The following is a 16,382-nucleotide window of genomic DNA, read 5'->3' on the forward strand; positions in this document are numbered from 1 at the left end:
CATGTACACACAACCTAACCACTTATCATAAATCGACCCACCAACTATACACATTGAAACATCAACAGTAATGACAACTCATATAGTTAATGTGTGATATACATCCCTCGAACTCTACGAGACTAATATCACCATTTTGATCTAATTTCCATGGCTTCTTCTCCCAAGATCACCAATCTCCCTTACAAGAGGCTTTCTCTAGAAGATGATGTCTTCGACGAAACAACAAGAAGATCGTCATCATATCCATACAGGTTCAGATTAATTGTTTTGATGAATATCAATGTAATATTGAGTATTCACACAATCATCATCACAATTCTATGATCTTATATATAGAAGTATTGCATGAAAGAATTTTTTGTAATATGACTTTCTTGTATAGGTTAAAGAGAGTGTTGTCACTGAGAGGAAGGAGGAGGATCAGGGTTAGAGTTAAGATTCGGAGATTTAGGGGATTTGTGAGGAAGAAAGCCAGTAAGGTTAAAATTGGAGTTTTAAAAATATTGAAGAGGTTGAAGGAGAGTCAATCACACTTTGGTGATCTCTTTGCTGGTAATTACCTGTTCATGCAAGTTAATCCTTCTTCTCTTAACACTAAGTATGTCTTCGACCGATCTTTTCAAGTTCAAAATGGTAACTTACCTCCCTCTAAAGTATCTCTTCCTAGAGTTCTTATGTAAAGAAGACGTATGAAAGAAAAAAAAACATCAATTATATATCCATTTCGAGATAAGAGACTATGGTTATGAGTTATGATTCTCTATTTTTAATTACATTTGATCATGTGTCTGGTCTGTAACTATTTCAACGGGAATGTAAAGTAAAAAACTTATGTAATATGATGGAATTAAAGTAGTTGAAATCGACAAATGTTTTAATATTTAATTGTATTTAATTATTTATACAAAAGGTCATATACATAAGCAAATATTTGAACTCACTGATTTAATTTTGTTTTCGGCAAATTACTCATTTTGTGTCAAAATCTCAAGATGGCAACACTAAGCTAATCAATATACAGAACTCTATGACTAGAGACAGTACTTGGAAATGACGGAAGCAATAACATCTAACAAAAATTAAGTCAATGTTGTTGAAACACTGGACTTTTTAATTGTTTTAAAGTTACATTAAAGTTACATCTACGATGGATTCCTTGGTTGATCAAAAAAGAAGAAGATGGATTCCTTATTAAAGCAGTTATATAATGTTCATTAACTTGTTGGGTCGATCTCCAAAAGCATGCCTCTCTTAAACTCCACGTAAGGATGCGCTATTGGCATTTCATCTGACTTTGTTTGCCACCTACCAATACGAAATTTTTATGAAGGTTAAGTAGAGGTGTCAAACATCAAGATCAACATCTACGACACGATAAACACACACATGTTTGCAACGCAGATGTATCAATCAGTGAAGTAACTGAAACCATGCAAAGTCAATTTAAACAATCAGAAGTTGATGAGATTTTTCGAAATTTAAATGTTAAAATACATTTCTAAACATGACAAAATCCCAAAAGTTAAATAGATGACTGTGTCTGATAACGCATAGTCCAATTAATTAGTCAAAATAAAAAGATTGATTTAGACTGAGACTTACCTGTAAGATAGGACAAGATGATGAAGGAAAAAAGCAATTTGGAGTTTTCCAAGTTCACCACCAGGACACACTCTTACTCCTCCTCCAAACGCCGTCGTTTTTCTGTTCATCTTGGCCTTATCCTATTTATATAATTTTCAAAAAAAAAAAGGTTTCTTATTTCCATTTTTCCCCTTCTCATATGAATGTATCCATTTTCAAATATTTTACTTACGGTCCATCTCATGGGATTGAATTCAAAAGGATTTTCATGGAGAGATGGATCAAGATGTACTGCTGTGAAAATAGGAAACACCTTCCATCCCTTTGGAATCACATATTCTGCGTATTATATTAACATTAATTTACTGAATATATATGTGCTTCTAAATAGTATAAGTTTTATATATGATGATCGAAATTAGCTAACCTTTGAATTTAATGTCGTGAGTAGCTTTTCTATGGACCGTCTTGACAATATTTCCACATCGCAGTGCTTCAGACATGGCCTGTAAATACGATCCAATTAACTTCATGACGTATAGTGTATATATAAAATCAACATATTCAAAAAAATAAAAATAAAGACACTCTGAATATAAAAACAAAGAATATAATCTTACGATTGTAATTTGTAAAGTAGTATAGATTTTTCTGTTTTGTTAACCTGGTCACCAAAACAGTTTTGAACCCAAGAAAAAAAAACAAATAATAGATGGAACCGGCTTATGGAAATGGAACCATACACATTGGGTGAATTCCATCTTCTGATAATCTTCCCAGTTCAAGAGTTCGCCATCTCCTTTCTTGGCTCTAATGGCTTCATGTTCTTCCTGTACACGTTCACATAAATATATTAGATATGTATATGTATATTATTTTTTTTTGTTCAAATTTTCTTTTTGTTCAAATATATATATATATATAAGTAGAAGATGTATAATAATTAAACCTTGAGTTTTTGAAGGAGACTTGGAGATTTAGCAAGAAAATAGACAACCAAGGAAAGAAGAGTTGCACTTGTTTCAAAGCCCCCAAGCAAAATGTCTAGTACAATGCTAACTTTCTCTTTATAGTTTAGATCCTCATTTGACATTATCACATCTAGAAAATCTTCTTCTCGTAATGCTTTATTCATCTCTTCTTCTTTATTTTCTCTTGATTTGATCATCTCCATAACCCTCGCGGACAATCTCTTCCTTGCCTAGCAAACAGTAAAAATGATTTAAAACTACATATTATATGTATAAATTAGATATAGGTTCTGATATATCTGGATATAGCTTTTAGCCAAAAATGGATATAACAGAAGTACAAAACCCTATAAAGTTGATCTACATGTTATAATTCTTATAAAATGTGTTAGAGAAACTGAAAATCTTACTGCTCAAAATTAAAATACAATTAGTAGCTCGGCTTTTTTCCTACTGTCTGGGAAATTTTAATGTATTAGGAATAGGATCTAACCTTAATTGCGTCTGTATAAGCCGTTCCTGGAAGCGGCACTGGTAATGATATAAACCCTTTCATATAAGATAAAAAATCTTGCAATACATAACGTCTTGCGGGGTCTTCTGGTTTGATGCTCAAGAGTTGGTTTACCATAACACTAAGAGTAAACTGTACGACTCAACCCCAATAAAGATATTCCAATTATAAAAGATGGGCTAATTAAGTTTTGTGATGACTAAGTACTATATATAATAAATTAATTACCATTTTAGCTTCGTTATGGAATTCGATTTCTCGGCAATTTTTCCATGACGCTAGCATCGAGATGGAGAGATTCTCTGCGCAGAGAAGAAACTCAGGTTTCGACTTTGTAAGATTGATGAAGCTAATGATAACATTTTTTAGTTTCCTGTGAACTTCTCCAGTGACTAATAAGAGGGAATATTCGCCGAGAATGTCATGCATCGCTTTTGGATAATCTGATGTAAATAACTTCCCTTCGTTTTGAAGTATGAACATGTTCAGTTCTTGTTCACATGAGACTATGGCTTTACCACCACATATATTTGACTTGAATACTTTTCCATACCTGAAAACATATTCAAAATTTAAAAATTATCTCCATTTAGGTTATTGTTTTAGTAGAAGTATTATGTTGCGTTGCTTTAAATAACGGTAAATAATGTATTTAAGGGATTTACATATACCAACAACAACAAAATAAAACAGTCGAATATAAGAATGTCATATATGCAAATTTCAAATAGCTTTAAGCAAAAAAAAAACAAAAAAATTCAAATAGATTTTTTCGTATTTCTATGAATATTAAAATAAAGATGTTCTTCGATATAAGTAGTTATATATTTGTTGACAGAAAGTAGCTATATATGTTTTTCGGGACAAATCATATAAACAAAACGATCGAGTAAAGAATTATTACCGTGAAACATGTTGTTGCAAGAATGTGCCTATGGAGTCTGATCTATGAGGCTTGAAGAAAGAAATAGTTTCTCCAATAAACGGCCATCCCATGCTACCACTTAGAGATGAGTGATGATCTGTTGTTTCATTTTGCTTAGATACTAATTTGTGAAGAATCAAAATAGAGAGAAAGACAAATCCAAACGCAAAAAAGATGAAGACCAGCATTGTCTTTCTAATTAGACTGATCTTTTTTTTTTTTTTTTGAACACAACTATCATTAATTATAATAAGGAAGAGTTAGGTGAGAGGCATAAAAGCTTCATCCATACAAAGTGCCTCTTTTGCAAGAGCATCAGCAACCACATTTTGGTTTCTAGGAATCCAAGAGAAAGATACAGAAAAAGATGGAGAACCACAAAGGTTGGCTATGTCTGCAAGTACCCCATGGAGCTCCGACAAGGATTCCTGGTGGTTTATAGCTTTTATCAGTTGAGCCGAGTCAGATTCCAGTCGGCAACCAGGGAGATCAAGAGAGCGACAGGATAAAAGTGCTTCTCTAATGGCCAGCCCTTCCGCCATTAACGGGGAAGCAACATTCCGCGTCACTTTCTTCTCTTGTTTCAGGGTCGATGATAATTGCACTGTCCACCCAAGTCCCGCTATCTTATCATCCTTTCGCCATGCAGCGTCAGTACGAATCACAACTGTAGGCTCAGAGACAAAGCTGCTCGCTGGTACCGCCGCCATATGTGTAGAAGACACCTTCTCATTATCTTGTGCTTGTTCCCATTCTTTTGCCGATTTGATTGCGAGTGTGAGCGTTTCTGAAGGTGAATTTGAATTCCCGCTGAAGACGAATCTGTTGCGTTCCTTCCATATGATCCAGAGGATCCATGGAAAGATGGGGCTGGATACAAGACCAATTGGTGGTAGGCAAGGCTTTACGGATAGAGCTGTCCATCTCTCTTCTAAATCTACTATTCCTCTAGGATCAAAGCCTGTGACAAAAGGGGCAGCTAGCCAGACCTGTTGGGCAAAAGGACAATGAAAGAGTAGATGAATAATAGATTCCGAAGCTCCACAGCGTTTACAACGGGGGTCAATATCAATGTGTCTCTCGACGAGGCGTTCTCCTACAGGCAATGCTCCTCTGAGGATTTTCCAGGCGAAAGTTTTAATCTTTGGTGGAACTTTTAAATTCCACACATTCTTGTGCCAGCGTGCTTGGATTAAGGGGATTGGTTCCCCTGTATTTTCCTCAAGTGCGGTCGCAAAGTAGTATCCAGACTTGGTGGAGTAGCTTCCTGTTTTTGTTCCCAACCAGACTAACTTGTCAGCCGCATTAAAGACACTTGGTTTAAGGGACAGGATATCGTCCTCATACTGGGGGAGGATCCGCCTTACTTTCTCTAAGTCCCACTCGCCGTCAAAACTTAAGCGCAGGTCCGCCACTGTGAGGTTAACGAGAGCTTCCGGTGCTGGCCCGTAAGGGCGCTTCTGGGTGGAGAGATCGAGCCAAGGATCATCCCAGATATTAATGTCTATTCCGTTTCCCACCACCCAGCCTAAATTCTTCACCAGTAAGTCTCGGCCAACTAAGACGCTTCGCCATCCATGCGACGCCGCAGAGCCTACCTCACAAGTAAGTATATCTCCATTCGAATAATACTTACCTTTCAGCGTTCTACCCAGAAGAGAGTCTGGTTTTTCGAATAATCTCCAGCTCAGTTTTGCAAGGGCGGCTTCGTTGTATCTTTGGAAGTCTCGGAAACCAAGGCCGCCAAGAGCCTTGGGCTTGGTTAGATCCGACCAGGCGATCCATGCCATTTTCCTTTTTCCCGAACTGTCGTCCCACCAGAAGCGAGTGACCGCTGATTGGATTCGTTTGATCAACGAAACCGGAAGCTCGAAACAGGTCATAGCATGGGAGGGTATAGGAGACAACACACTTTGGAGTAGAACTATCTTCCCTGCCGTAGAGAGATATCTGGTGGACCATGAGCTTGCTTTTTGTTTGATTCTATCGACGATGGATGAGAACATGTCTCGCTTCCTTCTACCGAAGTGTTCCGGGAGGCCTAAGTACTTCCCGACCCCTCCCTCCTGTTGAATTTTCAATAAATCCTTTACCACACACTTAAGCTCAGGTGGTGTTCTTCGGGAGAAAGTGATGGATGATTTGTCCACATTAATGGCTTGACCCGACGCGTCGCCATACATCTTTATAATCGTCATTAAGCCTGCCGCTGCCTCCTTCGACGCTCGGACAAAAAACATTGTGTCATCCGCGAACAACAGGTGGTTAATCCGGGGACATCCCCGTGCTACCCGGATACCTTTCAAACTGCCATTTTCCTGTGCTCTGTTACAAAGACCCGAGAGTACCTCACTGCACATTATGAAAATGTACGGAGAGAGAGGATCTCCTTGACGGATTCCTCTGCTCGGTGAAACCTTTCCTCTAGGCGAGCCGTTAATGAGAAAGGAGTAAGTAACAGTAGAGATGCATTGCGAGATTAGCTCAACCCAGCGGGGATGAAAGCCAAGTTGCTGCAGCACAAGGGAGATGAAGTCCCATTCCAGTCGATCATAAGCCTTGCTCATGTCGGTTTTAACCGCCATCGAGCATCGCTTCTCCGCCTTTGTTGTCTTTAGATAGTGAAGGACCTCGTGGGTTATAAGAACATTATCCGAGATCGCCCGGCCTGGAACAAAGGCAGATTGGTTCTCAGATATGATGGTATCGAGAAGAGGTTGCAGCCGCCTCGTGATGATCTTTGAGAAGATCTTGTAGTAGACATTACACAAGGCAATAGGCCTGTAGTCGACAACACGCTGAGGGCTCTTGATTTTCGGGATGAGACGAATATGGGTGTCATTAATGCCTGCTGGGAGTCTATCCAATTCAAAGCAGCTTTGCACCTCGGCAACAATGTCATCTCCGATGTCCGACCAGTGAGTTTGATAGAAACCAGCCGAGAACCCATCCGGGCCTGGGGCCTTATCGGGGTGTATCGAGAATAAAGCGTCCCTTATCTCCTGAGCTGATGGTACTGCTATCAGCGCCATGTTCTCCTCCTCCGAGATCATTGGTTTGAGGGCTCTTTGCACCACCTGCGCTTTATTATTTGCCCCCGAAATAGATGTGAACATCTCCTGGAAATATTTGACTATTACCCTGGATATTTCCTCCTCCTTATAGCACATCTCTCCCTCTGCGTCTTCCATTACCGAGAAACTATTAGCTCTCTTGCGGCCTTTGGTGGTTGCGTGAAAGAACCCCGTATTTCTATCACCGAGCCTTAACCAGAGCAAGCGACTTCGCTGCCTCCAGTATGATTCCTCTGCAAGGTAGGCTTCATTTAAGGTCTTTGTTATGTCCTGGATAAGCCCTGTGTCGTTCACCGGTGATGTGAGAGCTTCTTCGAGCTCCGCCTTCTTCTCTTCAATAACGCGTCTGCTATTTCGATGCTGCGTTTTGTTCCACTCAGTGATAGCCGTCCTGGTATGAGCTATTTTTTCTTTAACCGTGACCCCTCCAGAGTGATGCCACGCATCCATTATGACTTCTTTCACCTCTGTGTTTTCATTGAGCCTGCGATCGTAGCGAAATAATCCTTTTCTTCGCTTTGAGTCGGGCTCGAAGAATGATAGGAGTGGTTTATGATCTGAGCCTTCATAGTCTAGATATTGGCTTCTTGCCGTTGGGTAAACCTCCGCCCACAGACTGTTTGCAACGGCTCTGTCGAGCCGACATCTAACCAGATGATCGCCCCGTTTTCCCCGCCAAGAAAGAAAATCTCCCGAGTGTCTCAGGTCAAATAAATCTCCTTCTGAGAGAAAGGTTCGCAGGTCCGTAAAGGATCCCTCTGGCCGTGCAATTCCTCCCAGTTTCTCATCCTCGTTGAGAATATCGTTAAAATCTCCAGTGACAAACCAAGGAGAATCTCGGGAGGAAGCTAAGTGAAGCATATGGGACCATTGAAGATGTCTCTGTTTCCTATCACAATCTCCATGGATAAAAGAGGCAAAAAAGGATTTTCCTCTGTATTCAATATGTGTGTCAATAAGGTTTGCATTAGAGTACATGACATCAATATTGATCTTTGAATTCCAAAAAAGAGCTAGACCCCCGGCTCCATGTCCGCGAGGAGGGAACAAATGATGAGACTCATATCCTAGTTGCTCTAGTTTCTTCAAGACAAAGTCGTTGGGATTTTTTGTCTCCATTAAGAAGAGAATGTCCGGGTCTACGTTCCGTTTGATCTCTTGGAGACGCCGAACTGTCGCAGGATTCCCTAACCCTTGACAGTTCCAGCTAGTAATAGCTAAGGAAGCGGACCTGCCGGGGTACGAAAACCCGGCTTCCTCCGCAAAGTAGGGGAAATCAAGTTTCGAATCGGCTGATTATCCGAGTTAGAGCTTCTGTCCGACTTCCCTGAGGAGGTTCTTGAAGATCCTGATCTTGCTGTAGACATTTTTGTGGCTCGGTTCAACTGAGAAGACTCTGTAGCTAACTTTCTACGGCTAAGAGGTGGTTTTGTAGATGTGGTCCTTCTCTTTTTGTTGCTTGGTCCTGCTATAATCTGAGGGCTCGAATTGCCTGTTTTTTTTCCCGGTGGCCGTCCCGGTTTTCTTTTAGTCGTTATTGGATCGGTGGAGGCCTCTGCTAAGTCAGTTATGTCTGTCAGACTCTGGGGACCTAGTCTCTGAAGTGCCGAGACGCGTTCATTGCTTGAGGGTGAAGGTTCCTCGGGAGCTAGAGGGCCTTGTGCTTGCAACGCTGCAACCATCATGTGTGCTGTTTCCTCGAGTTGCCCTTGTTCTTCAGCTTGGCGTAATCTTTCTTTCCGCACTGCGCTTTCCGTAGGATCGGCACACATAGTATACTGATTCATTACTTCCCTGACCTCTCCCAGCGCTTCCTCCAAGGCAGCTTGGGTATTGAGAGGTAGGTCACTCCGAAGGGGAACCCCCCTTACGAGAGTACTTAGCGCCAATGGAGAAGAGCTAGCTTCGTCTGCCCTGAATACGGCATTAGGTTGTGACGGTTCCTTCGAGAATCGGATGCTAGGCTCAGTCCTGGGACGCCACTGAAGATTTGTCTCATAGCGTGATCTGTCTTGTTCTGAATGAGGCTTAGGATTACGGTTCCTATCAGTGGAGTGATGGGTGCGGTAAGATGAGCTTCTAGTATATCCCTCTCTCTGGCCGATTCTAGCACCTTGATGACCTGAACGATTACTCTGTCTCCTGTGGTATGTGTGTCCTGATTCATCGTGGTGAGTGGACTGATAGTACTTCTCTCTGTGTCCTTCCTTCTCGAGGTCTAACCGAGATTGCGCCGCAAATTGGAAAGGCGAATTTCCTGTCTTTGAGCCTCCGTCTCGGTCTCGCTGTGTCTCAAGTTGGGTATTCTTAGAAGATGGCTCTTGTTTCTCTTTCAGAGCTCTAAGTTGGGCCTTTGCCTCCAAGCAGTCATTGATATCGTGATCAAGCCTGAAACATTTGGAGCAGTGCTTCTCCAGTCTTTCATATATCAGTGAGGCAGTCACCTCTTCTCCATTGGAGTACTCTATGATATAGTTCTTCATCAGAGGTAGTCTACCGTTAACTTGGACCCGCATTCTGACTGCAGAGGATGAGATTTCAGCTTGTTCGAAAACACCAAGGTCTTTACCGATGCTTTTGATAGTATCTTCATCCCAAAGGTGGACGGGTATACCCTGAACCTTAATCCAAAAAGGGATCATTGAGGGGAAGGAGCTAGCATAGGTAGGCTCCCATCTCTCTACTATCACCATCCATCTAGCATAGTGGTACGGCCTCTTCTCAAGAACATCAACTAGGTCGGCCTCCTTGTCGAACTGGAACTGGAACATGCCGTTTCCAAGGTCCGAACCTACTGGTCTTGTATCCCCTTTCCAGAGGTCCGTAAAGAAAGGTATAAGCGATCTAACTCGCTGCGCAGATTTGTTCGTGACCCTTCCAATCAGTTTGAGCGAGTGCTTGCGAAGAAGGTCAGGATGTTCAGGAGCCTGGGCTTTTACTCTGCCTGTGCGTGGCGCTTCATGAGATTCTGTAACCGGCCCTTTTCCTTTCGCGGTAGCAGAGAGGCGTCGATGCATTTTGTTTACTTAGGGAACCAGCATGAACAGATAAAAATTTTTGCTGTCTTTTATCTCAGGCACAATCCTGATTAGCTAAATGGCAGAGAATGAAGATTTAGGACAGGAACCCCTGTATCACTAATCGTCGGAGAAAAGAAGTTGCAGTCATCGGCGGCAGGCTGGCCGGAGCTTGGCGGTCCCTCCGACCTCGGGTCGGGGGAAGAACCCGGTGGTTAAAACCAGAAGCCTGCTAAAAACCGCTGAAAACTGACGGAAAAGGCGAATAATTTGAAAAGCAGAGTTCCTTTTTGCCAAAACGGGGAAGAAAACGGTGGGTACTGGTGAGGAGATATTCTTCGGACCAGCAGTTACTAGATCTCTCGACAGATGTGCCTGGGAGAGAAAAAAAGGTCTTTTTATCGTAGCAATTAGACTGATCCTCTTTTAATAATTGTGTCTCTCTTATAACTTTATATTATGCCTCTATACACACAAAGAAAGATAAAATATATATAGTGCAAATTTAGACAATTAATTAAGTTTCCCTTTTGTTAGTCAAAAATAATTGTTTTTCAACTTTTGTAGTTGATTATACGACTGGTACTGCGGTTAAAAATTGGTGCGTTTGCGGGTGACTTATGACTGGTTAACTACCAAATGCGGTAACAGTCAAATAATAAATTAACAATATTTACATTTAATATAATTATAAAAATATCAAAAATCATAAAATTATAATAAATATAAAATTTATATTTAGAAAGTTATAATTTTAATTTTTGAAAATTTATTGAAATTGTTTTTATTATAAAATTTTATAATATTAATTAAAATAAAATAGATATATTTTAATATTTTCATAATTTCAATTTTAAATTTTTTATTAAATATTTTTTCTTTGTATATATATTGTTTTAAAAAAAAAGAAAAAAAATTTACCCTCCCGCAACCGCCCGCAACCGCAAACGCTAGCTGGAGCCAGCTTTTGAATTTATGAGATTCTGAGCGGTTTGAAGCGGTTTAAGGCGATTTGAGTGATTGTTGCAAACCGCCGACAACCGCTACCGACCGCAAAAGCTGCGTTTGCGGGTGGTAGCGGGAAAACCAATCGCCACCTAAGTTACTATTTTGTTGTGTTGAGTTGTTGACTAAAAAAGTATGATAATTAAGACCTTCAGATTTCTCCGACTACACAATCGGAATCAAATAAGTGACAATAAAACAATGAAAATATTATGATTCTTCATATAATGTTATGTAATTTAAAAGTATATTTTTGGCATGTGCCATTACTAATATTTACTATTTAAGATATGTAATATATTTTAGTAGAAGATCAGATTATTGTAAATTGTAATAGATACTAAACCGTTGACAAAAAATAGTAATAGATACTAAACTATCTAAATTCTTTCAAATTTCAAATTTAGAACCAATCGTGCTTTCATAGCAGAATGAATGGGATCTAAGCTACCAACTTGTATCATATGTTCATTTTATTCACATGCTTAACAAAAAGGATATATTGAAGAACAAAATTATTTTTATGTAATTAATGAGATTCTCCGTATAATACAATTTATTAATATCTAAAAGGTAAGTTTATCGTCTAAACTATATACAGTAAGTCAATCTGACAAAATAATGGAGAATGGAACAGAAAAGTAAATATCAGGATTCAGGAATGTAACAAGAAACTACATGATGAAAGTTTAACGCTCGTGCGTGCAACCTGGGACCCTCATGCAATCAGTTTGTTTGTACGTAAATTACATTTTTTTGCTATCTTTTGACTTCTATCTACTCGTTTGTTTCTTTTCTCTTTTTACATTTTTTTATTGGGTTAGACATTATTAAAAAAAAGAATTTCTTTAAAATATCTCTTTTCAGTTTTTGTCACAAAATAACTATCAAAAAAGAAAATGATCAAAATAAATTTTATTAAAAAATAAAAATACATTTTTACCTTAGGGTTAACTAATCTAGAGTTTAGAGTTAAGGGGTAAGGTTTTAGAGATAGAGTTGAACCAAATATTAAAATTTTCAAAATAAAAAGAAGCTATTTTGGTCATTTTTTTTTGAAGTCTATTTTTGTGACAAAAACTTAAAAAGTGCTATTTGAGAGAATTACCTTTATCAAAATATATAAAATTTTAGTTAATAAATTATATCATTTGGTCGCACACTAACAAAACAATGGAGTGCTTATGTTTCAAATCTGATATGATTTTTTGAATATATTTCTTATTAAAAATTTACATAAGTGAATTGGTCATTTGATTCATTCATAATCCAACTTTAGATGTGAATTTATAACACCTGATAAACACAAAACTATATTAGTATCTAGATCTAGTAAAAGAAATTTTATTTTTCCTTTATCAGGTATGTAAATTTCACTTGTGTGTTTTGTTTTTGTTGGTAAAAAGGTGAACAAGCTTCCTTCTTAATCAACAAAGGTGAACAAGCTAATTTTCAAATAAAAAGGGTGAACAAGCTTCACTTGTTGATAGGCCTACAACCATACGGTCCTCCTGGGTAAAGGCCCATGCGTACAACTTTGGAGGCCCAAATCATCACAATTAGTGGGAATATTCAATCTCGTTTTCTAGAGGTTTGCTTTCTTTGTATAAGTTTGTATGAGACTTGGTCATGCTTGTGTGTGGCCTTTGTGGAGACATGTAACATGTTCAGCTGTCTTTCGATTGTACCAAGTTTGTTTTGTTTGTTTTAACTTTTTTTGTAGCAGGTTTGTTGTGATAAACTTTTTTCTCTCCCAAATATTATAGTAATATGAATTAACATAGATTTCATGAGAAAAATATACATACACTAAACTACACAGATAAATGCTAAAACAAGTATATAAACTCTGATTACTCAAAGACGAACATAATAATAACATATTTACAAGCTGTCACATAAGGCGTGAGTGAAGACCCACTATCCACAATTTGCTTTCCGCTACTTATAACTTCATGGACCCCCACCCATGAATCAAACAAACATACCCGGTCTTTATTCTTGTAAAATGAATTAATTAATTATATCTCTATTTCTGACAATTAATATTTATTGTTGTATCATCTTAAATTCATTTTTAGTTGTTCATATTTCGTTTTCGTACACTTCAATTATAACATTTCATTGTGCCTTTCATGTCCACTCTTATATACTCCAAGACCCTTTTATTACGCTGCATTATTAGTCTAAAACCCTTTTATCTGCAAAAGTAACCTTTTCGAATACTTGTCATACATGTATTTGACATAAGCTCCATCTTGTATGCAAATTTCTATACTCTTATAATCTTTTATCCTCTTTTTAGTTACGGATAAACATTTTTACAGTAGAGGTAGTGTTCTAAATTCTAATCGATTTCTGTTAAATAAAATTTTAAAATTAAAAAACGAAAGTTGCAAACTTTAATAAACAGTTTGTTTGTTTGTTTATCATTTTCTCTTCCCTTTACCCTTTCAAGCGCCACTTTTTCTTCCTAAATCCTCTCTCAAATCTCCCTCTCAGTTTCCGATAAAGGAAAAAACAAAAGCTTCAATCTCAATCTTTCACTTAGCTGAAAAAGTGTTAACAGACTGTGAACCAGAGAGAGAGAGATGGGAGGTGTGACGTCATCAGTTGCGGCGAAGTTCGCTTTCTTCCCACCGAGTCCAGCCTCTTACAGGCTGATAACCGACGAAATGACCGGACTTCTCGTGATGAACCCGTTTCCTCACCGCGAAAACGTGGAGATATCGAAGCTGCCGACACGTAGAGGAACAGAGATCGTGGCTATGTACGTGAGACACCCGATGGCTACATCAACTCTGCTTTATTCACATGGAAACGCAGCCGATCTGGGTCAGATGTATGAGCTCTTCATCGAATTGAGCATCCATCTTAAGGTTAATCTTATGGGGTATGTCAAAGTCTCACTCTTTCCTCTTTTTTTTTTCTTTTTTCATTACAACTCCATAATTAATACACATAGCTCTCGAATTTATTACACAGCCTTTGTCTATAACTGTGTTCTGTTTGGTGATGTTTTTGTGGATATGATCAATTGTATTAATTTTGTTCTAGCCTTTTTAAAAAAAAAAATCTTAACTTGGTTGTGTTCTGATGCTTAAGATGTTGTTTTCAGTTTATGTCTGAAACTTTAGTTTATAATGATTATCGCATTAGAAAAGAAAAAAACATAACAAGTTTAGATCATTCCTAGCTTGATTCAGCTACATTTGTTTTTTTTCTTTCTATGTTTTGATTACAGGTATGATTACTCTGGGTATGGACAATCTACTGGAAAGGTTTGTTGTCCTTTAAGAATCAACAAGGAAAGATATTAATAATGGTTACAGAAACTAATTTTGAAAATGTTTTATTTTTGTTGTGTGTGATTTTAGCCAAGTGAGCACAATACATATGCTGATATTGAAGCTGCTTATAAATGTCTTGAAGAGACCTATGGAGCAAAACAGGAAGACGTTATCCTCTATGGCCAATCCGTAGGAAGTGGACCTACGTTAGACCTCGCTGCAAGATTACCTCAGTTAAGAGCTGTTGTTCTCCATAGCCCGATTCTTTCAGGTCTAAGAGTTATGTATCCTGTGAAGAAGACGTACTGGTTCGACATCTACAAGGTAAATAAACTTAATAATTCTTTAATGGATTCCTCATGGTTTCAGGTTTATGTTTTCTTTTTTTTCTTGCAGAATATCGACAAGATCCCACTTGTGAATTGCCCTGTTCTTGTCATTCACGTGAGTTAACTTAAATATCCATTTCTCTTTCTTTTTGAGTTCTTGTCTCTTGAAAAATTGTTTGAAATACACTAAGTTGAATACCATTTTTCAAAAAACCACCCAATCAAAAATACTCTTAACATTTGGGTTTGGTTTTTAGTGATTCTTGTTTAGAATTTAGTATTTAGTGGTAGGTTGGGTTTATAAAATTCTATAAATAGTTTTTAAATATTTATAAATGATTAAAGATTGTTAATTTTGTATTCTATAAATAGTTATTTTAACATTTATATATGAGTGTTAGTTTTGTCTTTTTCATAATAAACTTATGAAAATGATTCACTTAAAAGTAAATTTGAAAAATAGTATTAAATTAGAGGGAAATTTAGAATTTTCCTTTTTTTTTTCTGGAATCAAATGTTTTAACTCTCTGTGGTTATTCATCTTGATGCAGGGAACTAGTGATGAAGTTGTTGACTGTTCCCATGGAAAACAACTATGGGAACTCTCTAAAGAGAAGTACGAACCGCTTTGGCTCGAAGGCGGTAACCATTGTGATCTAGAACAGTACCCTGAATACATCAAACACCTCAAGAAGTTCATCGCAACCGTAGAGAGATCTCTCTCCTCTAGGAAGAGCACATGCCAATCAGAAACCCAGAGCAGCGATGTTGAAATGCCGAGGCAGAGCGTTGACAGAAGAGAGAAGCCAAGACAAAGCGTTGATAGAAGGGATAAAGAGAAACCACCAAAGAGTCAGTCCAAGAAGAGTAAGCTGAGAATCACTTTTGAGCAGCATTTGGATCGGTCGAGGAGGAGCGTTGACCTTCACGAGAAGGCAAGGAAGAGCGTTGACCACTATAGTCATCATCATCAGAATAATCATGAGATTGAGAGAGGAAGGAAGAGTGTTGATAGATTGGACAGAGTACGGTCGGAATAAACATGGAGAAATCTATAATACGTACATATTGTTGTTACAGAACGAGACCATTTGATCTTGATCTTGATTGCAGTTCTAATGTTGATGTTTTTTTCCTTGTTTTGTTTGCGAGTTATTCTGTAGTTTATTTATTTGGGGTGTTATTATCTGAACTGGTGAAGCTTAATGTCTTAAGCAAACAATTGAGTGAGATTAGGACTTTGCATTAGCATGGATTTTACAATGTCTACAGTTCAATTTTATAAACTTCAGAATTTTTTTTTTTAATGAAACATTTTAGTGTGGGTTTTTAAAAATTTAAAATTATCTATCAAATATAATATTGTTTTATATTTAAACTATTACATATTAATATATTTTATACCTAAAGCCTAACTGAAATAAGTACCAATGCAAATATTGTAAGCCTCATCAAACTTCACCATGTAAATGTCTAAGAAGACAATAAGAGTTGTCTATGTTTTGGTAAATATTGTATTCTTGGTGCAGCCAAACTAATGGGTATCAATTTGGGCTTAGTTTAACGGCACAATATATCAGTCTCAGCAACTAAAATTAGTTTGCGTCAATAATTCAGAACTGTTTTCACATTTTCTTACAATCTATTTTTGGACTAATTATTTTAAGATA

General features: G+C 37.8%; 3 protein-coding genes across 3 annotated transcripts; 2 read left to right on the plus strand and 1 right to left on the minus strand.

Moving 5' to 3' along the window:
• Positions 1-46: 46 nt before the first annotated feature.
• Positions 47-883, plus strand: BNAA10G19310D. Its single transcript, XM_013812223.3, has 2 exons — positions 47-254; positions 386-883. The coding sequence occupies exons 1-2, from the start codon at positions 151-153 to the stop codon at positions 681-683; spliced, it is 402 nt and encodes a 133-aa protein (XP_013667677.1). The 5' UTR covers positions 47-150; the 3' UTR covers positions 684-883.
• A 164-nt stretch (positions 884-1,047) lies between these two features.
• On the minus strand, positions 1,048-4,208 carry LOC106370550 (cytochrome P450 724B1-like). The gene is made up of 9 exons (XM_013810546.3): positions 3,977-4,208; positions 3,301-3,625; positions 3,052-3,204; positions 2,537-2,788; positions 2,331-2,417; positions 2,015-2,093; positions 1,820-1,926; positions 1,606-1,727; positions 1,048-1,308 (listed from the first exon to the last, which is right to left on the minus strand). Exons 1-9 carry the CDS (start codon positions 4,183-4,185, stop codon positions 1,218-1,220), a joined length of 1,425 nt encoding a protein of 474 aa, XP_013666000.2. The 5' UTR covers positions 4,186-4,208; the 3' UTR covers positions 1,048-1,217.
• Positions 4,209-13,221: 9,013 nt separating this feature from the next.
• On the plus strand, positions 13,222-16,019 carry LOC106418488 (alpha/beta hydrolase domain-containing protein 17B-like). The gene is made up of 5 exons (XM_048742316.1): positions 13,222-13,986; positions 14,338-14,374; positions 14,471-14,707; positions 14,780-14,827; positions 15,264-16,019. The coding sequence occupies exons 1-5, from the start codon at positions 13,685-13,687 to the stop codon at positions 15,750-15,752; spliced, it is 1,113 nt and encodes a 370-aa protein (XP_048598273.1). The 5' UTR covers positions 13,222-13,684; the 3' UTR covers positions 15,753-16,019.
• The last annotated feature ends 363 nt before the right edge of the window (positions 16,020-16,382 follow it).

This window comes from Brassica napus, chromosome A10 (assembly GCF_020379485.1).
Source record: "Brassica napus cultivar Da-Ae chromosome A10, Da-Ae, whole genome shotgun sequence".
Classification (NCBI taxonomy): Eukaryota; Viridiplantae; Streptophyta; class Magnoliopsida; order Brassicales; family Brassicaceae; genus Brassica; species Brassica napus.